The sequence below is a fragment of the Rhincodon typus genome, chromosome 9 (assembly GCF_021869965.1).
Source record: "Rhincodon typus isolate 14 chromosome 9, sRhiTyp1.1, whole genome shotgun sequence".
NCBI classification, from domain to species: Eukaryota; Metazoa; Chordata; class Chondrichthyes; order Orectolobiformes; family Rhincodontidae; genus Rhincodon; species Rhincodon typus.
The window spans coordinates 36,804,069-36,831,896 of NC_063340.1; the positions used below are offsets into that span (position 1 = coordinate 36,804,069).

Below are 27,828 nucleotides of genomic sequence, written 5' to 3' on the forward strand. Positions count from 1 at the left end.
GGAGCAGAAAGGCTGACGTTTCAGGCCTAGACCCTTCATCTGATGAAAGGTCTAGGCCCGAAACGTCAGCCTCTCTGCTCTATGATGCTGCTTGGCCTGCTGTGTTCATCCAGCCCTGCACCTTGTTGTCTCGGATTCACCAGCATCTGCAGTTACCAGCATCTGCAGTTCCTACTATCTCTATACTCTGAAAGCTTGTGATTTCAAATAAACCTGTTGGACCACAACCTGGTGTCATGTGTCTTCTGACTATGACAAGTGACAGACAGTACTGTTGAGAATGAAGCTGCATGTAAAAAATTCAGAATGGAGGTGAAATACCAAAAATGAGCCACAAAGAGGATTTATGAAAAAAGACTGGCAGCTAGTATGAAGGGAAATCCTAAAGTCGTCCAGCAACAGTAATAAAAGGTGGTTTAAAAAAGGAGCAGGAGTGATTAGAGACTGAAAGTGGGTTTAACACTTGGAAGCAAAGATGCTTGGTTTAGGTGTTAAATAGATACTTTGAATAAAGAAGGATACAGATACTGTTCAGCCAATTCAATGGTGTGCAAGTCGACTAGAGAATTGCAACTCATAGAATCATAGAATCCCTACAGTGTGGAAACAGGCCCTTCGGCCCAACAAGTCCACACCGACACAAAGAGCATCCCACTCAGACCTATCCCCCTAATCCACACATCCCTGAACACTACGGGCAATTTAGCATGGCCAATCCACCTAACCTGCATGTCTTTGGACTGTGGGAGGAAACCGGAGTACCCGGAGGAAACCCACGCAGACACGGGGAGAACGTGCAAACTCTACACAGACAGTCGCCCAAGGATGGAATCGAACCCGGGTCCCTGGCACTGTGAGGCAGCAGCGCTAACTGCTGAGCCACCGTGCCGCCCTAACTATTATGTCCTTGTTCTCAAAAGCTTATAAAGATACTCCCAACTGCTACAGACCAGTCAAATTATCTCCAGTGGTGAGGAATCGTCTAGAAATAATTATTCAGGATAGAATTAACAATCACATGGAGAAATGTGGGTAATTCAGAAGAGTCAACATGAGTCTAACTTCTTGGAGTTTTTTTTGACAAGGTAGCAGGAAAATTGAGAGCAAAACTGTCATGTGGTGTACGTGGACTTCTAAAAAACTTTTGATACAGTGCCACATAACAGAATTGTTACAGAGTAGGGGCATGGAGTACTAAAGCAGGGAGATTATGTTGAATTTGTGTAAGGCACTGTTTAGATTTCACCTAGAATGTGGTACGCGGTCTGGGTGCCACACTTTAGGAAGGATATGAGTGTATTTGTAATCTAGAAATATTTGTTTGTATATTATTGTTACAGGATGGGGTATGGTAGAGAAAATGTCTGGGGAAGTACATGCCAAATTCAGAATAACATGTTTGCTATGAGTGTTTATCACATATCCTTGAAAATTAGGAGATGTGCCAAAAGCACAGCTCACATGCTAGTTCTTTCAGCATTGATATTATAATCCAAGATCAGATTAACCAGGGAATGCATCATCTCTCATGTTTACCATGATACCAATTTTTTTCCATAAATAAGTCATTTAAACTATTCCTTGAGATTTAAAATGCGGTGAATGGTGTGTTTTCCATCGTGTTTGGGATGTCCCGTTACAAACCTCTCAATTTCATTCAATTTACTGCACTGTAGAATGGCCAGCAAAACATCAACTTTATTGAAAAGTTGTTAGCGGCTGCTTATTGTATGGTGGTTGTGTGCTTGGAGTTTCTAGGAATGTTGTAGTCTGTTCAAGATTAAGTAACTTAATAAAAATTCTGATAAATCAAAAATCTGAGCATGAAGTTTATGCTAGTTGCATCATTTAATGCACAATGAGAAATTCAATTTTCAGCACATGTTTGAACAATTAATATCAGTACATACTGGACAGTTCTGTGATCACTTTACCTTTCTATTCATACTTTTAGTGGCAAAATTGGCAAACTGAAAGGACGAGAAATTCATGAGCTCTGATTTCTAGGTATGGGGGCTAAAATTCATATCATGCCTGTGCCCATTCACATGAAGGGGTTAGGGCATAAAATTTGTCCATCCACTTCATCTGCATTATTTCACCAACATTATTCTTCACTTAATGCTGATCACCCTTTCAATGCTGCTAGCTTGTTCTACAGGCAGCAGGGAGTACCTGACTACATGATCATACAACTGGCTTTTGCTTAAAATCAGACTGCTTCTCAGAGAAAAGGGAAGGGGGAAATAATTACTGTAATAGAAATTTTTGCATAGTGGACACCAAGTCACATTGGAAACCAGACTGATGGATGTGGGCTGCAGCTATCAGTGGTCCAGGTGGACAGAAGGCGAGATGCCAATACAGCAACCAGAATAAAGAGAAGTACTGATAATGTCCAATTTCCAACAACACTGTGGGAACATGTAGGAATTGATTTGTTCATAAACGGCAGATCATATAACTGAATGAAACCCTAAAAAATAGAAGAACCATATTCCATAGACCTTTATAAAAACCATCAAAGTCAAGAAAGTAGAATTATAAGAAATACTACTGATCTTCTGAGTCTGACAAGACCGTGATCGAGGAGAATCATGAAATGTCCAGACAGATTAAATCTCTGAAGTCAAGAGAGCTAGATTAAGACGGAATTGCATTTAAATGTAAATACAAAAATTGAATGTATGTAAAATAACAATCAGCATGTGTTTGTGGGGGACGGCGGGTGAAAGTGAGACAGGTGTAGTACAAGGTGGTTTGAAAGGGTTAGCATGTGAGGGACATCAAAAGCCAGTTGTATGATCATGTAGTCAGGTACTCCCTGCTGTCTGTAGACCAAGCTAGCAGCATTGAAAGGGTGATGTTAGAGATTGCATGGTAAGGATTTATTGCCTAACTTTTGGAAATAGATATATCTCAAGTACCTAATCTAAGTAATTAACATTTAGCAGGAAAATCATTAGTCATTCTGCTATATCCGCGATGGTTCCGTTCCTGAAAACACCTGCAAATGATAAATTTGCAAGTGTGGAGCTTAACAGTTTATGGTTAAAAATAGGGTGATGTTCGGGACCCTATGATTTTGCCTGTAATTTTCGGGCTGTTTTTTGTTTGGTTATAATAAAGAATAAAACATCTAAAATGAAAAGTTAATGGAATATTAAGTGTTAAAAACAATTATCCTGTATTGTAACTTGCTGATAAAGATGAGAGGTTCTATGTGCTAGGGCTGAGTGTTGTTGGGGAAGGTTATGAGTGGTTACTGGGTTTGGGAGGGGGTGGATGGTGCGCACCCGCGCACCCCCCCCGCCCCTCCATCTGGTGAGGCACTCTCTTCCTCTACCACAGTCTGGAAAATGTCCTCAGGCTTTCTTCAACCTGTTCGTCCTCCCGAACACCTATGTCAACACTCGTGGATGGTTGACGGGAAGAGTTGTGTACCAGAACAGGTCGGAAGAATATTGTCAGCATTGTTTGTCATGTCTGCCACCAGATTTCCTTTACGTAACTACATAATTTCTAACATGATAGAGAGACGGAAAGATCCTGAAAGGATTTGAAGGCTATGCATTTTAAAATTTGAGCCACAGGTTCCTGGTCAAGCAGTGTAAATTAGCAAGCACAGGAGTGACAAGAGATCAGGACTTGGTGGAATTAAGATACGTGCTGCAGAGCATTGGATGGTCTTATGTTTTTGGAGGGCAAAATGTAGAAAAAACGCAGGTATGGATTGGGAAAAGTCAGATCTTTCGCAAGGTTTGGTTTCCTTAATACAGTCATTCCTCCATGTCCACAAATTTGCCAATCTGTGCCAAAAAGTAACCAACCAATTAATCAACATCCATGTTCAAAAATCTTATATCTGTGACCTCTTTCAAGACAACTCAAAGTTGATTGTGCGTGTCTTGCTTTTTTGCCATTTGTGTTATTGTGATGGCTCCCAACTGAAGTGGTAGTCTACGGTGTGCCTAAGTGCAAAAAGGTGGTGATGAAGCTCGGTGAAAAGGGGGAAGTGTTGGATATAATACAAAGTGGTTTGTCGGTGAGTGGTGCTGTAGGCTGTGAATTCGGCCTCAATGAGTCTATTGTTCTTAATTGTCAGCTAGGGCTTCCTGATTGGGGCTGTTAATCTGTTACAATCCGGGAACTCACTCTGAAGTCCACCTGGCTGACCTTGTTACAATCCCTATAGCCACGCTCTGTAATTTCCTTGTAAATGTTTTCCTTTCTATTTCCCATCAGCTAGGACAAGAGGGCATAGCCTCAAGATTAGAGGGAGCAGATTTAGGACTGAACTGAGGAGGAATTTCTTCACCCAGAGGGTTGTTAATCTATGGAATTCCTTGCCCAGTGAAGTAGTTGACGCTACTTCAGTAAACGCTTTTTTAAAAAAAAGGTAGATTTTTTTTGAACAATAAAGGAATTAAGGGATACAGTGAGAACACGGGTAAGTGGATCTGAGTCCACGAAAAGATCAGCCATGATCTTATTGAATGGCGGAGCAGGCTCGAAGGGCCAGACGGCCTACTCCTGCTCCTAGTTCTTGTGTTCTAGTTGTCTGTAAGAATTCCCGTGCAAGTGTAATGTGGCTCCTATTGACTCTTAGCTCTAACTAAATACATTTCTGTCCTTAATCCCTTGAGGATGTCCTCTGTTTTCTGCAGTGAAATAGTCTCTTTATTGGTGCCATCTTTCCTTCATTATCTCATTATCATCTTTCCTGACTAACCTTGTTTCCATAAGTTCTTAATAATTAGTCTCATCCATTTTTGAGCCAGCTCTCCATTATCAACACATTTGTATGTAGATCTATTAACCTTATCTACCACAGTCTGTCCCCTGAATTAAGCTACATGGCAGGAAGGACATTTATTCGGGTGGGATGGTGCCAGGTCAGAATCCCATCACTTTCCCACATCTTGCTGAAGACTCTTGCAGCCAGATGTCAAATGAGGATAATTAATGCTTGTTTGATATTCAACCAGCAGCAGGCATGGCAATTGCCAATGAGGGAGCCTGTAAAGCAAAAGCTGTTGAGTTTCCTTGTGTGCTTCTTGCCCAGCAATGGGAAAGTGGCGTTTTGTGGTATGGTAGCTGTGCTGTTCAGTACCTGATTGAGGAACCCAGCATTAGGGCGGATCAGGGTTGCTGGATCAAGATTCACCAGTTAGTGCACGGGGTGTCTCAATGATCCTGGGCCTTTGTTGAATTGTCAGTGGTTGCAACTGCTCCCTGGTGGCACTGCCGAGACAGAGGGCTGCTCTTAGCTTTTTCCTGGCTCTTTGGCAGGCAGTTCAGAGTGCCTTCATGCATTTTAAACCAAATTTTTTTTATTATTTAAAGCAGTCCTCTTGCTGTGATGTCATCTAATGCCTTACTATTTTTTTATTCTAGTGCAGACTGTCTCTCTGAAGACCCATCTATGCCATTATTTTTCTTGTGCTTCAGTTTTGATTTCATTCCCTCTGCCGAGTTAGTTCCAACCCTCTCAGTAGGAGCACACCAGTTCACAAAGATTTTGGTAACCTATTTAGGTGCAACTGGTCTGGCTTGTATAGACCTCAATCCCTAGTCCCAATGTTCTAAGAATGTATAGCTGCCCTCCAGCATATTATTTAATCTAATTTTAGGATGTTGAAAAAAAATCAACTTCTGTCTTCATTCTCCACACTGAATACAAATAATCTGTTATTAAAATGGACATTATTTTCTTGTTCAACTAGACCAAATGTATACTTCTGAAAATTAAACCCTTTGTTGAATTCAGGTTTTCAAATGATAGTTGTTTTCATCAAGCTCTTAATGGATTGATTTACGTATTTCTCATAAACTTTGGACTAATGGAGCTGTTGGCTTCATCAAAATTGTAATATGCAATTATTGATGTGTATCTTCAAGGCTATTTATTATTGAAGCATAGATTCCTGGCTTGGCCAAGTTTGTTTTTCACTCAGATTATGTACTCTAATGGGGCCTAATGAGGTTAACTCATGCCAGTTGTCTAGTGTGGGGATTAGATTAATGCCAGCAGTACGCAGAGTTTGATCCCAATTAGACAGAAGTAGACTAGAGATCTGCCACTTCGCACTGCTTTGTAGTAAAATCATAGTGTAAAAAGCTGTGCTTTGGTGAACCTCGAATTGAAGATGCCACCCAGAAGAGATGTATTGTAATCCGCAGATTAATGTTTGTGTTTAAATTCATTTGATTTGTTCTCACGTACATATATTTCTAATGGAACTATTGACTTTTAACTTATGCGTATATTATGTTTAAAACATTCGTAACATAGTGTAAAGCACATGGTAGTAGTCAACCTTTCTGTGCATGTAGTTTGAGCTTTATTAAGCTTGTTTTCTTTAGATTATTCTCCTAAACTGAAGAACATGCACCTTTCAAATTATTTAAATTTACGCTGGTTTTACTTTATCTTGCAATTAAAGCTAATTTTCATTTTCCACTGCTGTTCTGGCTCGGTGAAATTGTGCACAGGGTAGATTGGTATTGAGGCACAGAGTTTGGGAAGGTTCTTGGTTGAATCTTTGACCTTTTGCTGTGGTAGATGATTACAACTGATTCAGTGGTGATGGCATAATTATTGCCCTCAGGAGTCCAAAACACTTGGGGAAAGATTGCTGGAAGGTGCATGCATAAGAATGCTGAGTGAAGTTTTTCTTGAAATTATGGAATATTTCTACATTTTCCTCCATGTTTGATTTGCCTTTGAAGTACTTGATGTTATCTTTACCACTTGAAGGTATGTTGATGGAGTTCATCAACTGATTGTCCAACAACCTAACTGAAAGCCATGACCTGAAAACAGAAGAACTTTTTAGACCGATGACCTGCTGCTCTGCTGTGCGTATGGTGAAATTTAAATTCTATTGCATGACAATTTGCTACTTTAGAGGAAATATATTGGTTGCTGCAATGTCACAAGTTGAAATAACCTATCGTATTTTCGGAAGGATGTATGGGTCTGTTAGGTCTACTGGAATGGTTATGGTAGTGGGAATTTTGCTGCAGGCTATGGTGGAGTAAAGTTAATTGAAGAATATTTTAAGTAAAATCAGACAAAATGTATGAATTAATAGCAACTATCTATCCACAATTTATCTAAATAAGTGTTCAAGAGACCCCTGTTTTGTTCAGCTAGTTAAGGAAATAGTAACTGAGCTATACGGAAGTCCAAAGATCAAACGCAGTCCGTACTGAGTAAACTAATGAGGCATGACGATAGCAGGAGGAATGCAATTTGAATCAGTGTTTTTGGGCTAAGAAGGGTATGAGTAGTGAGAATTCTCTTTCAGTTGTGGTAGTAGCCACGATGCACATGTGCTATGCGAGGACATGATAGCACTTTGCTTTGATGCTGCTCATATCTAAATAGCTAACTGAAGCTTGCAATTTAATGTGCCAATTGGAAAAAAATTCCACTTGGCTAAAATACCAGAGAGGGTTGCATAAATATGCCATATCCTGGTATACAGCAAATGTTTTCACCTAGAATTGGAGAGGGAAACGATGGAGCCTCTTTTAAAAAAAAACTTGACATTTAGTAGCGTCATTAATATATGAAATGAAATTTGTGCTTGTGAGATATGCTCAAAAATATTATGGAATAAATGTTTGTGATATGTTGCTGACAATGGCCATTAGTGGTGAGATTAGAATACGACGTCATCATAAATTATTGAGGCTGATAAAAGGAATCTTAAAAGCAAATCAATCCTGCGACAATATTGGAGAAATGTGTTGAAGGAATTAGAGTAAATTTGTAACAGCGCATGAACTTCGCCTGACAAAGGAGCAGCACTCTGATAGCTTATGATCTCAAATAAATCTGTTGGAGTATAACCTGGTGTCATGTGACTTCTGACCTTATCCACCCCAGTCCAACACTGGCACTTCCCCCTCTTCCCTGGAACATCTGGATAACAAGGACACCATATGTCAGACTCCTATTTATTGACTTTAGCTCTACCTTCAACAGCATGTTTCCAACAAAATGCATCTCCAAACTCAGAGACCTAGGACTCTGCTTCGCCCCTCTGCAACTGGAACCTCAACTTCCTGACCTTCAGACCACACACAGCAAAGATGGGTGACATCTCCACAACAATCCTCAATACCAGTGCCCTGCAAGGCTATGTACTCAGCCCCTTACTCAAGACTGTGTGACCAAATTCAGCTCTAACTCCATTTACAAATTTACCAATGACGCCAGTCTAGTGGGTCAGATCTCCAACAATGACGAGACCGAGTATATGAAAGGGACAGCTTGGTGGCATGGTGTACACACTACGATCTCTCCCTCATTGTCAGCAAAAGGAAGGAGCTGGTCATCAACTTCAGAAGCAGAGTGGAGGATACAACCCCTGTCTCTATCAGTGATGCTGAGGGGAGATCATTGAGAGCTTCAAATTTCAAGGATTAAACATCACCAACGATCTATCCTGGTCCAATCACGTCAGTGCTATGATCGAGAAAGCACAGCAATGACTCTAATTCCTCGGAAGGCTAAGGAAATTCAGCATGTCCACGTGACTCTTACCAATTTTATAGATGCACCATAAAAAGCATCCTATCTGGATGTATCACAGCTTGGTAAGGCAATTACTCTGCCCAAGACCGCAAGAAATTTCAGAGTTGTGAACGCAGCCCAATCCATCGCAAAAACCAACCTTCCTTCCACTGACTCCGTCTATACTTCCCGCTGCCTCGGGAAAGCAGCCAGCGTAATCCAAGACCCCCTCCCGCCCTGGTTACGCTCTCTTCTACCCTCTTCCATTGGGCAGAAGATACAAGATTTTGAAAACGTGCACCAACAGATTTAGAAACTGCTTCTTCCCTCCTGTTATCAGACTTTTATAAACAGACCTCTCAGATATTAGAATTGATTTTGCTCTGCTCCTTTTCTGTAGCTTGTAACACTATATTCTGCATTCTATTCCATTACCCTAGAAGGGATGATTTGTCTGGTTAGCAGGCAAAACAATACTTTTCAATGTATTTTGGTACATGTGACAATAATAAATCAAATTAAACTCCAGAATCATTTTGAGAAAAGGCCATCTTGACTGGATGTTGTGTAAAGAGAAAGGAATAATTGAGATCCAAATGAGGGTGGGCCTTTAGGGAAGAGTGATCACATTGGGCTAGAACTCTTTATTAAGATAGAGAGTGATATCATTGTTTCTGAGACTAGGGTCCTAAATTGAAATAAAGGAAATTATGATGAAATGAAGCATGAGCGAGCTATGCTAAATTAGGGATCGTTATTTAAAGGGCTGATAGTGAATAGGTAATAGTAAACATTTAAAGAGCGCGTGGATGAACTGCAAAACTTATTTATCGGTATAAAAATAAATAGGAAATATGGTCAGACCATGGTTAGTATGGGAAGTTAGGGGGAGTATGAAATGCAAGGAAGAAGCATACAAATTGGCCAAAAAAATGCAACAGACCTGAAGATTAAGAACAGTTTAGATTCCAGCAAAGAGAGACAAAGAGACTGAACAAGAGGAGGTAAATATACATCTATACTCTTGTGTGACTTCTTAGGAGTTCCACCCTCTTTTATCATTTACTCTGGAATGATCACACCCCTTCTTTGGGTTCCTAATGACCAGGCAAGAATTGGTTGTCAGAGTGGAAACCCTGTGGACATGACCTTGTGTACACTTATTTTTTTTTTATTGTCTTTTACCTTTTGCAGGTCTGACTGATGATAAAGTAAAGTCGTATTTATCCCTTCATTCAAATGTACTTGATGACTATGTAGCAGAAAATGTCACTACTGAAACAGTGGAAAGATGGCTGATGAAAAAACAGAGCAAGCAAGATGGTAAGCTTACTGCCCAATGGTAGTTATTGAGAAATTATACATTGGTAAGATTTATGGTTCATTTAACAGAATGTCTTAATAAACACATGAAGCCAAGACATGCTGCACAATATATGACTTAGAATCCCTACAGTGTAGAAACAGCCCTTCTTCAGTCCAACAAGTCCACACCAACTCTCTCAGCATCACACCCAGACCCATCCCCTATAACCCACCTGATCTACACATCCCTGAACACTATGGGCAATTTAGCATGGCCAGTCCACCTAGCCTGCACATCTTTGGACTGTGGGAGGAAACTGGAGCACCCAGAAGAAACCCACGCAGACACGGGGAGAATGTGCAAACTCCACACAGACAGTCGCCCGAGAGTGGAATCGAACCCGAGTCCCTGGTGCTGTGGGGCAGCAGTGCTAACTACTAAGTCATCGTGCCGCCCTTAAGAGTTTGAGCAGTGCTTCATGGTCACCTCAGCTGGTGCAGGAATTGAACCAACACTGTCAGCATCAGGCTGCGTGGCAAATAGGCCATCCAGCCAGCTGAGCTAACTGACTAAAAGTGAGATCGGCTTTCTCTCTGGGCAGTTGTATCTCCTACATAGTTGTTGATAATACTGGAAAATGTGGTAACTGCTGTATTTCCACATCAAACCTATGCTATTTGGGTGCAAACACCAGCATACTAACTCTTGTAGTTAATTACCTAGGTATGTTGTAACTGAAAGCCAGATTTTTAACATGGAAGATGATCATCAATGATGAAATAATTTCATTTTGATTTCTGTAATGGAAAGCCATTCAAACCTTAAAATGTCCATTTTTGAGATAAGGAAAACAATGATATTCATCAGTCTATATACAATAATCTGTATTTTATTCTGGTTAATACTACATGAAAACATGAATAAAATGAAATGTCTGTATGGAATTTTACAGAATTTTCAAATCCAAGATCATGTCTTACCACCTTTTTGGCTATTTTGCTTCTTCCCTGTTTTTCCTCTTCGTTGATTTGTTGCTTTGTTTTCGTTGCTGCTTTATTTTGGTTTCACTACTTGCTCCTCTAGCTGTCTTTAGTTTTGCCTTCGGACAATAAGTAGCAACAGAATAACTGCCAAATTATCTGGGGATTTTAATGAACACTTTGGAAGCTTATCAGTACTGTAAACATCTTAGAGAAACAATCGAATTCTTGTTGGAGAATCCCATTGAATGGGGAACACTACTGTTAGCATTGCTGAACTTGACACAGCATTTTCTACAATTTTTAAGAGCAAAACTTTTCTATTTATTTGGTGGTTCTTGTATATTTTCAGATCTTGATTCAAGAGGGGAATTTTTTTGGTCATCTCATTTCCGGTTATAGGATATTTTCTAATTGACCTGTTTAAAGTTGTTATTACTCACCTGTGGAGCAGCTTGGACGTTAACCCAGACCTCCCACTTCAGAGGTAGCGACACAAAAGGCCACAATTTCCGATTATATTCCTGCTTGCATGAATGATCCTGCATGCAAGTTGTTGATTAGAATATTGAGCATTTTAACTGTATTTTGGTGGTATTAACTGGGGATTCACTTTTGCACACTGGAATTGCAGTTGCTAGGTTTTGAAAGTGCGTATCTGTAACATGCCATTTCAAATGAAATCTGATATGTGTAGAGAACAGGATCCAGCTCCATCCTGCACCATCTGGCTACCTGGAATCGAACCATCATGACATATCTTCATTTTTGTTTGTCAAATTGCTTGATATTTGAACTAATTTAAGTTTTAAAGAAGCATTTGTTTCTAATTGGAGTGAATTCAATCCATATTGTAAACATCACCTAAAAGAATTTATGTATAGACTGTTCCATTTGTTCACTGGAGCTTTTGGCAGAAGAACCACAAGAACCCCGAGGAACGTTGTGTGAATGCTGTCCATTGCCAAAGCAAAACTGCTGATTGCAAGAAGTATTTAGCAAATCAACCACTATCTGCATATTGCTGCTTGCTCCAACATAGAACTAAGTCTGATGTGTTAGATTTTTGGATAGAGACCATAGCTACTTAATATAGGCAGTCAACGATTCATGAGGAATTTTTGGATAATTCGGGCAATTGTTAAGCAACAGTTTAGATCTGATATATTAGTTATTTAGATGAATAAATATGTGTCCTGTGACAGGTTGAAGTGATAGAGGCAACATCCTTATCTTTAGCTGAGGAGTTCTTTGTCTCGTATAGCAGCATCACTCTTGGCAAAGGCAAGTTCAGTGAAATAGATTGTCTCACATGCAGTGTTTCTCTAGTCCAGGAGGAAAGAACATCAAGAGAAAATTCTGGCAAACAGAGAACTCAAGTATTCTGCTGGAGCAGGGAGAGATGTATAGCAGCTTCAAAACCCCAACAACTACTGAAAGCTAAAGTAAAACCCTGGTTCTGTGGGAGCCTGACTCCACCCATTCATGCTGCTTCTATTGTTCTAACTTTTTAAACAAAAAACGTCAAGGCCTCTCGAACTGTTTTACTTTATTGGTTTGGAACAGACCGCTGCAGACCTCTGTCTCAACCTCTCTTCTTTTTATAAGAACACAAAATATACCTCCTAAAGCCATAGTATCGTCACACAGCTAGCTGGGAATTAGAATAGCTGAGATAATGAGTTATTTGCAAATAGATGCAAAGTTTATTCTGTGAGGCTGCAAAGGTATGTTAAAGAGGGGAAATTTAGTGGATGCTATTGTAATAAACATTATCAATTGGAAAATTTAACTTGAACAGTGAATCACTTGTGGTGCAGTGACAGCGTAAAAAGTACTGTGTCTGGGAAATTAATGCCTTCCCTTGTGTTCTAGCTTTAAATCTAGTTGGAGTGGTGATCATTATTAAGGATATTGATGACTTTTTCTAATTCTGCATCTGTTTGAGCCTAAATCTGCCATACATAGATGTGTAGAAATTTTCAGAAGCCCTTCAAGTCTGTTCTGCCATTCATTATGATCATGTTTGTTTGTCTAATAAAGAACCCTGTACCTGCTTCTTTCCGTACCCTTTGATCTCTTTAGCCACAGGAACTTCACCTAACTCCTTGAAAACATTCAATGTTTTGCCCTTAACTACTTCCTATGGCAGACAATTCCACAGGCTCTCAACTCTCTGTGAAAGAAATTTGTCCTCCTCTCAGTCCTAAATGACCTATCCCATATCCTTAAACTGTGACCCCAGGTTCTGAATTCCCTGATCGTTGGGAACATCCTGCATTTGCCCTGTTTAGTCTAGTCTGTGTGATCCCCTCCTCATTCTTCTTAACCCTAGCTCTATTATTGCTAGAGAACTAATCTCGTGACCCAAGTAATGTTCTGGGGCCCTCCGATTTGAATCCCATCACGGCAGAAAGAGAAACAAATCTGGAATTGTGAGTCTAATGATGACCATGAAATCATTGTCAGATGTCAGAAAAACCCTTCTGGTTCACTAATTTCCTTTTAGGGAAGGAAATCTGCCATCCTTATCTGATCTGGCCTACATCTGACTTCAATGTGGTTGACTCTTACTTTCCTGCTGGGCAACTAGGGATGGCCAATAAATGCTGGCCTAGCCAGTGGAACCCACATACCGTGAATAAATTTTAAAATAAAAATCTGGTGAATATCATCCTAACCGATCCAGTTTCTCTTCATAGGTCAGTCCTACCATCCCAGGAATCATGTCTGATAAACCTCTGTTGCATTTCCTCCACGGTGGCAACATCCTTCCTCAGATATAGAGACCAAAACTCCATACAGTACCCTAGCTCCCCAAGGCCCTGTGTATTTGCATGTGCATCCTTACTCCTGGACTGGAATTCTCTCGTTATGAAGGCCCATCAACATAAATACAGAAAGCATTGTTACCACATAACTGCATCATCTAACGATGGAGTCAGTTAGAATGAAAAAGAAGCCTCTGAAAACAAAAATAAACAGTCTGGAGAAAAACTTTGAAAACAAAATGTCCCTGATATACCTACTAGCTTAGGATGATGCATTTTACATTAAAGGAAAGTTTGACATCAAAGTTGAAGCTTCCGTGAGGTTACTAGTATTAGAGATTCTCATTTTTTTTTAATTAGTCCTTTCTGGCAATAAAAGATGTACCCTTCATGTGACATCAAGAAGAGATTTTCTGCTGGTTTTAATTTGTTGGCATTGAGTTGCCATGGATAAGACCTTTTGAGCTTACCATGAAAAAATTCATGAATCCAGACAATGGAACCTGACTCTTCTGATGAACAATGTACCCCGAGTCATAGAAAAGCTGGTCAAACTCCACAAAATTTCTGGAGTTCTAGGAGATGTCAAACACCGCAATAGTTGGCTAAGTTAGGAGTGCAGGCTCACTACTTGCACTCTTATCCCATACAAATGAAAATTAGGGGTGTTGAGAACGGGTGTCCAAATCCCAGAATCTTCTCATGCCCTACTTTAGTTAAATGACCCTTTAGATATTGCAGCTCCCCAAAAACTGTGTCAAAATGTTATTTAGATGCTGACTTCTTTTTCCCCCAAAGCATAAAGACCAAGTCTCGGAAATGACACAAGGAAATAACATCTGTGGAAGAGAACCGTATACCAATCACAGGGAATTTTTATTATGTGATGAATATACAATTTATGGACTCCTTGAATTGGATGGTGTTAGTGCATAAGTTGGTGCAACTTCACTGAAGTCACTTGATTAAGGGTTTAGTTTTATTCACTAAGCAACAATAATCGATGCAAGTTTAAAGAATAACAAAATACATAGTACATTAGGCAATGAGAGCATGTAAAATAGTTGGAGTAAGAAACTTTTTATAAATGGGTTTGTAGTCTCCAATAAGCTATGTATACACTTAAGCAAATATTATATTCAAGAGATACACGTAATACTTGATGTGGAATTTAATTATTGAACTGAATTGACTTTGTTTGTATTTTCTAATAAACCTGTTCAGAATTGTAATCACAAGCCTTGGACCAGACAGGTCTTGAACCTGCATCTGCTGGCCCAAACATGGGGACAGTACCACCGCACCACAGAGCATTCATTAAGTTATGAGCGACAAAAGTTGATGTTACTTATCAATAGGTTAGACAGCCATAACACATCAGATCATAATGATCAGAATTAGAAAATATTTAAAAATTGTTAGAAAAAGGGAAGAAGTGTCTACTGAGGGGGCTGTTGTACTGCAGTGGTAATATAGCTACCTCTCCATTAGGAGGCCAGGTTCAAGTCCCAAGTGCTCTAGAGGTATGCCATAATCTCTCTGAACAGGTTGATTATAAAATATCAATAACTGTCTACTGGAGGGGCCTCATGTACTGCAGTGGTAATGTCCCTAACTCTGGGCCAGAGAAGACTGGTTTCAAGACTCATGGAGTCATACAGCATGGAAACAGACCGCTCGCCCCAACCAGTCCATGCTGAACATAATCCCAAACTAAACTACTCCCACGTGTCTGCTCCTGGCCCATATCCCTCCAAACCTTTCCTATTGATATATCCATCCAAATGTCTTTTAAATGTAATTGTACCCACACCCACCACTTCCTCAGGAAGTTCATTCCACATGTGAACCACCCTGTGTGTAAAAAAAAAAAAAAATTGCCTCATGACTTTAAAATCTCTCTCCTCTAACCTTAAAAATGTGCCCCTGAGTCTTGTAATTCCCCATCTTAGGAAAAGGACAACTGCCATCAACTCCATCTATACCTCTCATTATTTTATAAACTTCTGTCAGGTTACCTCTCAACATCCTACACTCTGGTGAAAATGTCCTAGCCTTCCCTTATAACTCAAACATTCCATACTCAGCAACATTCTGGTAAACCTCTTCTGAGCCCTCTCCAGCTTAATAATATCCTTCCAATAACTGGGCGAACAGAACTGGACATAGTATTCCAGAAGAGGCTTCACCAATGTCCTGTACAACCTCAATATAACGTTCAAACTCCTTTACTCAAAGGACTAAGCAATGAAGGCAGGTGTGCCAAAAGCCTTTTTAACCAGCCTGTCTATATATGACATAAACTTCAAAGAATTATGTACTTGTACCCCTAGGCCCCTGTATTCTACAACGCTATCCAAGGCCCAACCATTAATTGAATAAGCCCTACCCTTGTTTGTTGTACCAAAATGCAAAATCTCTCATTTATCCAGATTAAACTCCATATGCCATTTTTTTTAGTCCATTGACCCATTTGATCAAGATCCCTTTGTAATCTTAGGAAATCTTCAGTGCCTGCAATGGCACCAATTTTGGTGTCGTCAGCAAACTTAGTAGCCGTGCCTTCTGTGTTTTCACCTAAATCATTTATATAAATGACAAACAAAAGAGGACCCAGATATATATTGGTCCCAGTTCCCTTCAGGTGGAGACCCCCGTCCCATCGGTACAAATTCCTTCTGTTCCAATACTGATGCCAGTGCCCCATGTAAAGGAACCCTTCTTTCCTGCACAACTCTTTTAGCCACGTGTTTACTTCCCTTATTCTCATGTCCCTATGCCAATTTGCACGTGGTTCCGGCAGTAATCTGGATATTATAACCCTCGAGGACCTGCTCTTAAATTTCGTTCCTAGCTCCTGATAATCTCTGAACCGGCACTCTTTCCTGGTTTTGCTTATGTTGTTTGTTCCCATGTGGAACACAAGAACTGGATCCTCCCCCTCCCTCTCCAATATCCTTTCAAGCCGTTCAGAGATATCCCTTACACTGGCACCAGGCAGGCAGCACGCCATGCGGGACTCTCGATCCTGCTTACAAAGGATACTATCTATTCCCCTGATTATAGAATCCCCTACAACTACCACTCGTCTTTTTGCTCCCCCCTTTTGAATGACCTCCCATGCCACGGTGCAGCGGTCAGTTGGCTTATCCTCCCTGTAGCCCTTTCCCTCATCCACACAGGGAGCAAGTACCTCCTGCCTCAGGAACAAAAACAAAGTAGCTGGAAAAGCTCAGCAGGTCTGACAGCATCTGTGAAGGAAAAAACCAAGTTAACGTTTCTGATCCAGTGACCCTTCCTCAGAACTGCTTACCATTCCTCAGACCCTTCCTCAGAAGTACCTCGTACCTGTTGGACAAGGTCAATAGCTGAGGCTTCTCTGTTCCTGAATGCAGGATCCCCCTACCTGCATAAAGCTGAATAAAGGCGACTACAGAGGCATGAGGAAAGCGCTGGGCAGAATTGACTGGGAGAGGAGCCTAGCAGGAAAGACAGTGGAACAGCAATGGCAGGTGTTTCTAGGAGTAATTCAGGAGATGCAGCAAAAATCCACCGCAGGAAAGAAGAAGCATGGTACAGGGACGAAGAGGCAACCATGGCTGACTATGGAAGTCAGGGATAGCACAAAAACAAAAGAGAAAGCATACAATGTGGCAAAGGGCAGTGGGAAAACCAGAGGATTGGGAAGGTTACAAAGACCAACAGAGGGCAGCAAAGAAAAAGGAGGGAGAAGATGAAATACGAGTAAGCTAACCAGTAATATAAAGGAGGACTGTAAGAGTTTCTTTAGATATATAAAGGGCAAAAGAGAGGCAAAAGTGGACATTGGACTGCTGGAAAATGACGCCAGAGAGATAGAAGTGGGGAGCAAGGAAATGGCTGAGGAACTGAATAATTACTTTGCATCAGTCTTCACAGTGGACGAACGAGTAATATCCCAAAAATTTAGGAGAGTCATGGGGCAAATCAAAATATGGTGGTCATCAGCAAGGAGAAGGTGCGAGGAAAACTGAATGGCCTGAAGGTGGATAAATCACCTGGACCAGATGGACTACACCCCAGAGTTCTAAAGGAGATAGCTGAAGAGATAGTGGAGACATTAGCGGTGATCTTTCAGGAATCGCTAGAGTCAGGAAGGGTCTCAGAGGACTGGAAAATCGCTAACGTGACATCCCTATTTAAAAAGGGAGTAAAGCAAAAGATGGAAAATTACAGGCCAATTAGCCTAACCTAAGTTGTGAAGGATGAGATTTCTGAATACTTGGAAGTGCATGGTAAAATAGGGCAAACTCAGCACGGCTTCATCAAGGGGAGCTCATGCCTGATAAATCTCTTAGAATTCTTTGAGGAAATAACAAACAGGTTAGACCAAGGAGAGCCAATGGATGTTACCTATCTGGACTTCAAGAAGGCCTTTGACAAGGTGCCGCGCAGAAGGCTGCTGAGTAAGATGAGGGCCCATGGTGTTGGAGGCAAGGTGCTAGCATGGATAGAAGATTAGCTGTCTGGCAGAGAGTGGGGATAAAAGGGTCTTTCTCAGGATGGCAGCCTGTGACCAGTGGAGTTCCGCAAAGGTGAGTGTTGGGACCACAACTTTTCACTTGAAGCATTATTGATCTCGATGAAGGAACTGAGGGCATTCTGGCCACGTTTGCAGATGATACAAAGACAGGTGGAGGGACAGATAGTATTAAGGATGAGGGGAGGCTGCAGAAGGATTTGGACAGGTTAGGAGAATGGGGAAAGAAATGGCAGATGCAGTACAACGTGGGAATGTGTGAGGTCACACACTTTGGTAAGAAGAATAGAGGTATGGACTATTTTCTAAATGGGGAGAAAATTCAGAAATCTGAAGTGAAAAGAGACTTGGGAGTTCTAGTCTAGGATTCTCTCAAGGTAAACTTACAGGTTCAGTAAGTAATTAGAAAGGCAAATGCAACTTTGGCATTTATTTTGAGAGGACTTGAATATAAAAGCAGGGATGTACGTTTGAGGCTGTATAAGGCTCTTTTTAGGCCACATTTGGAGTATTGTGCGTAGTTTTGGGCCCCATATCTCAGGAAAGGTGTACTGACCCTGGAGCGGGTTCAGAGGAGGTTCACGAGAATGGTCCCAGGAATGAAAAGCTTAACATATCAGGAATATTTGAGGACTCTGGGTCTATACTCGATGGAGTCCAGAAGGATGAGGGGGGAGCTAATTGAAACTTGCAGAATACTGAATGGCCTGGACAGACTGGATATAGGGAAGATATTTCCATTGGTAGGAGAGACTAGGACCCGAGGGCACAGACTTAGATTAAAAGTAAGACCTTTTAGAACGGAGATAAGGAGAAACTTCTTTAGATAGAGATTGGTGAATGTGTGGAATTCACTGCCGCAGAAGGCTGTGGAGGCCAAGTCATTGAGTATACTTAAGATGGAAATAGACAGGTTCTTGATTATCAAGGGAATCAAGGGTTATGGGGAGAAAGCGGGAGAATGGGGTTGAGAAACATTTGAGGAAATGGTGGAGCAGACTCAATGGGCTGAATGGCCTAATTTCTGCTCCTATGTCTTATGGTCAAAGTGATCTTTTCTTTCCTTATTTGTAATTTCTACTCCTATATTTTCACTGGACAATTTTTCAGAAATATCTTCCCTAGTTACAGCAGTAATGTATTCCTTAATCAAAAACATCACCACCTCCCCTCCCCACCTTCCTTACATCCTTTTCTATCCTGTAAAGGACTGCCCTTGGGGGCTAAGGCTTTTGGGCCTCTTGTGGTGCAGTGATAGTGACCCTACTTCTGAGCCAGGAAGTCTGGGTTCAAGTCCTACCTCTTCCAGCGGTGTGTAAAACATTTCTGAGCAGGTTGATTGAAAAATATATTTTAAAAAAGCTTCCAGTATCATTCTAATTAAACTCTGTGTCATCTAGGGTTACTGTGGTGTAGTGATATTGCCCCTACCTCTGACTTTGGAGATCTGAATTCAAGTTCCTCCTGCTTCAGAGGTGTGCAATAACATCTTTCAACAGGTTGATTAAAAATATGTAAGAACTGTTATAAAGTTATTTTGACAATTCAATTACCTTTCTTCCCAAAGATTAAAAATCCTGCTGAAAGATGAAGGAGTTAATTATGGCATGATGAGACTGTTAGCAGACATTAGAGAGTTGTGAAAACAGGAAGAAATATTAAAGGACATTCCTATGCCCTATTATAGAAACCGTCCATTGGTGTGTGGCTTTAATAAGGCAATTGCACTACATCTGAAAGGTATTGGAACAAGGACAGAAATGACTTCATCTTGCACCTTACTGACTTGCTGTAAGATTTTGTATTTGTTCACTTAGTCTGTATTTGCTTTGCACTAATACAAATACTGTTAAGGATAAAATCCTGAAAACTGGATTTAACCCTCAAATCTACCATTAATCTTTGTAGTATCATTATAAAATTGAAAGCAAAGATGTACAAAGAACAGAAGGAAATTTGAGATTTCACCCATAGTTTAAGGGCTATAATCTCCTAACCACTTAAAGATAATTCTTTGCTCAAGTTGACCATGTTAGTGTGATTTTTCTTTTGCACTCTGAATTAGACTATAAAGTTTTTGCATGGTAATGAAGGTCAGGCACCTCAAGAGGAGGCCACAAAGATGTAGAAAGTACGAATACCATCAGGAAGCTTAAGAATAATTTTTGAAATGGCAGTTGTAGACAGAATTCTACTGTGATTGATAAAATAATGCTTAAAATTTGGCCAATCAATCGTAGTGTAAATGGAGAACCGAAAACACAGTGCAAGTAATTTTAAGAGTCCAGAAGCGACTCAGATCAAAAAATGAAACAAAGATCTAAGAAATCATGTAACAGAACTGGGAAGTATTGGTGTCTGCCAAAGTTTGAGGCAAAACAGGGAGAGCCAGGTAGCTGGAAAGAGTTTGAAGCTTTTAATCTGAGGTGCCACACAGGGTGTGCCAGCTTTTGACACCTAGGTGGATTTATATGTAAAAACTCTTTGCAGATGGGAGTTGCAAGGTTAAAGTGAGGCTAGCTTGTTCATTGTTCTGCAGTTGTTTCATTACCCTGCTGGTTAATATCATCAGTGCAGCCTCTGATGAAGCGCTGTTGTGTTTTCCCGTCTGGTATTTAAACCCTAGTGTTCATTGAGCTGGATTACCTCACTTCCGGTTTTCCTTCGCAGTGAAGTATAAATAGCGTCTAGTTCTGTGTGTTTGTTGATGGCCTTCTTAGTGGAGAACCAGGCCTCCAGGAATTCCTGTGCTTGTCTCTGCTTGGCCTGTCCCAGGATCCTGGTGTTGTCCCAATCGAACTGATGGTTTTCCTTATCCATGTGGATGGAGATGAGTGAGTATTGGTTGTGTCTTTTTGTTGCTAGTTGACGTTCGTGTACTCTTGTGGCTAATTTTCTTCCTGTCTGTCCAGTGTAGTGTTTGTCGCAGTCTTTGCAAGGACTCTTGTATGTGACATTTGTTCTGTCCATAGCGGGTAATGGGTCTTTGGTTCGGGTTAGCAGTTGGCGTAGGGTTGATGTGATTTTGCGCGTTACTCTGATGCCCAGTGGTTGTAGGAGTCTTGTGGTCAGTTCAGATGTGTTCTTGATGTGTGGTAGTAAATGTGTGTGTGTGTGTTAGGGCGTGCAGTATCTTTCTGTTGTCGTTCATGTAATAGGCATCGTCTGACCCAGTTGCTCTGTGCTCTGTACGTGACAAACAACAACATCTTCTGGTCGCCAACCATTTTAACTCCCCCTCCCACTCCCTGGGCGATATGTCCATCCTGGGCCTCCTCCAGTGTCACAATGATGCCACCTGCAAACTGGAGGAGTAGCACTCATATTCTGCCTCAGGAGCCTACAGCCCGATGGCCTAAATAAGGATTTTACCAGTTTCAAAATGTCCCCACCCCTGGCCTCATCCCATGACCAACCCTCCCTCTCATCCCCACCTCCTTGAGCCGACACAACCTGTCCATCTTCTCTCCCACCTATCCGCCACTCCCACCTCACTGACCAATCCCGAATACTACCTACATGTACTCACCTATCACCATCCCACCTACCTTCCACAGCCCCACCCCTCCTCTATTTATTTCTGAAGGGTCCCGACCCGAAATGTCAGCTTTCCTGTTTCTCTGATGCTGCCTGGCCTGCTGTGTTCTTCCAGCTCCATGCTTTGTTATCTATTAATTCCTATTCTTCTTTTCCCCCCTGTCTGCCAACCAGTTTTCAATCTATTTCAGTACATAATCTCCACGTGTGTTTTAATTTTGCCTGTTAATCTCTTGTGTGGGACATTATCAAAAGCCTTCTGAAATTCCAAGAAAGCCATTCATTGGCTCCCCATTATCCACTGCAGTTGCATCCTCAAAATATTCCAGCAGATTTATCGAGCGCAACTTATGGGTAAATTACCACAAGTTACCTTTAATCCGGCTATTTATTAAGAAATCTCTGAGACAGTCAAATATGGAAACAATTATTTAAGCTTTTTTACATGTAGCAACCAAAGTAAGACCTTTGAAGTAAGCAAGTTAAGCCTCACAGCCTGACTTGGCTATTACCTGATTAATGGTTGAATTTAGCACTATTCCAATTAATAGTATCTGTTTCTGGATGTGTCCAGGGTTTGATGCTTGTGCGGTGTTGTTCTTCAAAATTCTGCGACTGAAGATTCCTGGAGTAGGATTATTATACAATTTTCTGTCTTTCAAGTTTGTGGTGTGACATTGTTGATGATCTTTTAGATTCTTTCATCCATCAATTATGCAAATCTGTAACCTGCCGCCTTGTCAGAATTGGCTTCTCTGATCCTTGTTACATTTGGCATTGACTGACTGTTTGAAGACACAGCTTTCCTGTGATTTATCTCCTTAATTGCAGGGCAATCACTTGTCCCTGTGCCATAAGACAGTTATCTAGCAGTCGTTAACCAATTTTGTTTATGTAGTTTCAATTCCTTTTTTCCAGGCGTGGCTGATTTGCTTTTAGTTCCTGTATGTCTTTGTCTTTGTCTTTGTTCCTTAACTGTTTGTTTGTTCCAGACTTATTGCTAATTCTTTCAATTCATGAACAGTTATTAAAGTTCTGAAGTTTACAGTATCACACAACTTGGATTTCCATTCATAAACCAACACACTCTCCCTTCCCACTGTCAAGGGCTTCAAGCACACTTTTCAAATGAAATAGCATTTCATTTATATTTCAATTTGGTCTACTACATTTGCCACTCCCAATGGCGACACCAAATGCAGATGAGGTGACTGCTCTGTTTGTAAGACTGTCCCTGACCTCCCAATTATTTGCCATTTCCATAAACCCACCTTGCTGTCATGCTAACATATCTGTACAGCCTCAGTGTTCCAAGAGAGCATAATGCGAGCTCGAGGAACAACCCCTAATTTTACATTTAAATACTTTATAGCCTTGAGATCTCAATATTGAATCCAGTAACTTCAGAAACTGACCACATTATGTCTGTACTCCATTAGTTTTACATTTATTTCACACTGTCCCCTACTCCTCACCAAAACCCCCAGTGCTGCTTTGTTTGTATATTGTTTACTTCGCACTTTAGTAGACAGAGCCTATTCTCTTTCACACCTTAATTTACACACAATATACATCTCTTCCCTTTCGTCACGATTAACAACCCATTTGTCTTTTGCATTGGGCCTTCGCCTCTATCAGAAGTATGTAAAAAAAGAAATTCCAACCCCTTTCAGTTCCAGATTCTCTTTCTCTTTCTGTATATGCAGCCAGGTCTGCTGAGTTTCTCCAGAATTGTCTGTATTTGTTTCTTGTAATGGTTATGAATGCTTCAAATTTTTCTGAGGCAGCATGGCTAAAATGGGAATGAAGAAATTAAATGAATTTCTTCTAAGTTATGGATTGCCTAAGGCAATCTAATGACATCAATTTTCAAATGTTATGTCACAAATATGGAAAAAATTATGAATAGTTCAGGAATCAAACAATTTACATTTTTAGCTTATCAGCTACAATGTTGAGGAACATTAGAAAGAGAGCATCAAGCTTTAGGATCATGTCGAATAACCAAATCTTTAAAGGCAGATAGAGTGTAATGTGGGAAAATGTGAAGCATTTCATGTTGGCAGGCAATTTTAAAAAAAGGGTGTTACCTAAATGGAGAGCAACTGCAGAATTCTGAAGTGCAGAGGAATAGAGAACTTACAGTGCCTGGTTCACGAAAAATTAGTATGTTATTGCAGCAAGTAATTAAGGCTGAAGGAATGCTATTCCTTATTATGAAAAAGATTAAACTTAGAAGCAGAACATCCTTGCCTTTGTTATACAGGGCATGTATAGTTGAGACCATATCACAAATGCTACACACAGTTTTGGTCTCCTTATTTAAGGAAGGATGTAAATGTACAGAAGTCAGTTCCATGGAAGTGTACTAGATTGATACCTGGAATGAACAGGTGCTTGAATGAGAAATGTTGGACAGACTGGTCTTGTTTTTCTGGGAGTTTAGAAGAGTGAAGGGGCCATCTGTTTAGGACGTAGATGGGTAGAATTCTTTTCCTAAGGGTTGCCCAACTTTGGAATCCTTCAAAGATTTTTAGGGGTAGATGGGAATGTGGAATTTGAAATATGAATAGATTTAGCAATATTATCTTGCTGCTGGAGACACGGTGCTAATATTGTCATTTGTCTCAAGCGCACCATTAAAATAAGGTTAATTGGCCCTTGTCAGGTCAAAAAGAAATTTAATGATGTGCCTTTTGTAGTGAGTATTCCAGAGAGGGAATAAAATTGTCATTTTAAGTGATACTATGGCAGGGAGAATAGTCAGGAGACACAGTGACACAAAAATAGCTGGAAAAGCAGAAGGATACAAGCAGTTTGTAGAGAGATATTGATAGGTTAAGTAATTGGGCACAAAGTTAGTAATTGGAGTATAATATGAGAAAACGTGAAATTGTTTATTTTGAAAGGGAGAACAAAAAAAAATGTTTAAATGGAGAAAAACTGCAGAAAGCTACAACAGAAGGGACATGGGAATACTTGTGCATGAAATACAAGCTAGCGCACAGGTGCAGCAGGTAAATCCGAAGACTATTGGAATGTTGGCCCTAATTTCAGGGGGGGTTGGAGGATAAGAATAGAGAAGTCTTACTGAAACTGAATAAGGTGCTGTAGCAGTGTAGAGCTGGAGGAACACAGCGTCAGAACTGATGAAGGCTCCTGACCCGAAACATCGACTTTCCTGTTCCTCTGATGCTGCCTGACCTGTTGTGTTCCTCCAACTCCACTCAGTGTTGATTGACTCCAGCATCTGTAGCTCTTGCTATCTCTGTAGTAGTGCAAGCAGTTTTAGTCACCTTATTTAAGGAAAGATGCCATTGCTTTGAAGGCAGATCAGAGAAAGTTTACTAAGAAGATCTTTGTATAACAGGATTGTCTTAACAGCAAAAGCTGATCAGGTTGGAACTTTACTCACTGAAGTTTAGAAGATTGAGAGGAGATATCATTGGAGCATGTAGGATTCTTAAGGGGCTTCACAGGAAAATGTTGAGAGGATGTTTCTCCTCATGGGAGAGTCTAAGACCAGGGGCATAGTCTCAGAATAAAGGGATGGCAATTTAGACAGGGACGAGGAAGCATCTCTTCTCTGAGGTTTGAGTGTCTTTGGAACTCCTTGCCACAGAGAGCAGTGGGAGCAGAGTCCTTGTGTATATTTAAGGCTGAGTTAGATTCTTGATCAATAGGAGAATTGAGGGTCATGGGGAAAGGGCAGGAAAGTGGATGTGAGGACTGTCAGATCAGCCATGATCCTATTGAATGGCAAAGCCCCATCCTGTTCCAATTTCTTATTGTCTACTGGTGGGAAGTGTACATACAGTTAAAGTAGTATGGACTGAAATAAAAAATATGGGCAATTTGAGAATGATTCAGAAATTGAAATTTCTAAAATGAGATTGTATGATGTAGTAGTGCTTAAAATGTTAAAGAGAATATTGTGCTATGTCCCAGAAAATGATTCAGGTGACTTACAAAGGCTATTAAAGACTCATTAATGACAAATGTAAGTAGGCCCGTAAAAATCTCTTTGGCATACATATTAATTTGATGATGTGTTACCCATGAGGCCACATCCTTACTGACCCAACCTGGAGAAGTTCAAGTGTGTAAGAGATCAGATACATGAGAGATAATAACATTTTTGAACTGAACCGTTCTAGCTGAAACTCATCTATTGTTTGCTGAAACCAGCCGGATCACAATGTTAAAAAAAATCAAAAGAACTGCAGATGTTGGAAATAAAAAACAAAAACAGAAATTGCTGGAAAATCTCAGCAGATCTGACAGCATCTATGGAGAGAAATCAGAATTAACGTTTCAGGTCAAGTGACCCTTCTTCAGAATTGATGGTAGCTTGGAAAAAGTTTTTTTAATGTGGAAGATAGGGTGGGGGGGGTGAAGTAAGGAATAAATGATAGGTGACAACAGGCGACATGACATTGGTCACCTCAATTTCTTTGCACCTCTTACCCATTCCAACCCATTTCCTCGTGATCTGTCTGCACTTTGTGCTGTCAGATCCAATGCTGGTTTTGTATATAACCCTGCTGACCAAGCTGGTGCTTTACGCTATTTTCAAAATTTTCAGTTTGCAGGCTCCAGCTGCTGCCTCTTTACTATGATGTACAATCCATTTACATGTCAATCCCCCAACAGGATGGTCTCAGGGCTCTCCACTTCTTCCCGAAAGAAAGGTTTGAACTGTCCCCATCCACCACCACCCCACTCCGCCCAACTGACCTTGTCCTCCCCCTGAACAACTTCTTTGTTAAATCCTTTCACTTTCTTCAAGTCAGAGAGGTGGCCGTGGGTACCTGCAGGGGTCCCAGTTTGTTCCAGTCCTATTCTGGACTTCACCCACAACTCTGTCTGTGGTATATCGATGTTGTCATCAGTGCTGTTTTCCTGTTTCATCCGGAATTAGAAAAGTTTGTCAATTTTCGTTTTCAATTTCCACCCAGTTGTCACCTTCACCTGGTTCATCTCTGACTCCTCCCTTCCCTTCCCTTCCTCAACATTTCTGGCCCCAATTCTGGGCTTAGGCTAGCCATCAATATCCACTACAAAACAAACGGCTCCCGTAGTTTCCTTGACAATACATCCTCACACCCTGCTTCCTGTAAAGACTGTATTCCATTCTCCCGGTTCCTCGGTCTCGATTGTATCTGTTCTGACGATGCTAACTTTAACAAGGGAGCCTCTGAAATACGCACCATCTTGCTTAACCAAGGATTCCCCAGCACCATAGTTGACAGGGCACTCAGCCGGGTCAGACCCATTTCAGGCACTTCAGCCCCCACCCTCTTTCTTCCCTCCCACAACAGCAATAGGGTGTCCCTTGTCCTCACCAACCATCCCACCAGCATCCACATCCAGAGGTTAATTAGCTACCATTTCTGCCACCTCTAGCAGAATGCCACACATTCCCTGCCTCTTCCTCGTCAGTCTTCCGTAAGGACTGTTCCTTCCAGGACACTCTGGTCCACTCTTCCTACACTCCCAATATCCCCCCACAGCACCTTCCCTTGCAACCACAAAAGGTGTAGCATCTGCCTCTTCACTTCCTCCCTCCTCCGCATCCAAGGGCCCAAACATACCTTCTAGGTGAAGCAGACACTTTACCTGCACTTCACACAATCTAGTCTACTGATTTCAGTGCTCAAAATGTGGTATGTTCTACATTGGGGAACTGATATCATGATCTTATTGCCATTAAGGAAAGCTGGCATAAGAAAGGCAGGGATGGCTGCTTAGCATCCCTGATGTAGAATTTTCAGGATGGAAAATGTATGAAACATTTGGGGATGTAATATTCTTGATTTAAGGAATCAATTTCACTGAGGAAGGATGACTTGTTAAATGAAGTCAGGTCATATAGGCTGATTAAAATGGTTAAAAATTGGGTTAATAAGGGGTAGCCAAATAATGTAAACATTGTGAAAGGTACAGAAGACATGAAATTCTTGAACTTCATTCAAGATTTTTAGCTAGCTTGTAACAAGCTGAATGAAGGAGTGTGCAATTCTAGATTTAGTCTTGTGTAATGAAACTGGACAAGAGGATGATGTAGCAGTGAGTGACCATTTTGGAGATAATTGTCATAATCTAGTTAGATTTAGTATCAAAAAATGGGAAAAGAAAGAACAAGAGTAAAAAAAAATCTGAATTTGAGAAGGTGAATTTTGCAACTT

General features: G+C 40.8%; 1 protein-coding gene across 1 annotated transcript in view; it reads left to right on the forward strand.

The window, feature by feature from the left end:
• pde10a (phosphodiesterase 10A) overlaps positions 1-27,828 on the forward strand; it is a 437,158-nt gene that overhangs the window by 201,087 nt on the left and 208,243 nt on the right. Inside the window, exon 2 of the mRNA XM_048600979.1 lies at positions 9,722-9,850. Coding sequence (XP_048456936.1) covers positions 9,722-9,850 — 129 coding nt within the window. The remainder of the gene's footprint in view (positions 1-9,721; positions 9,851-27,828) is intronic.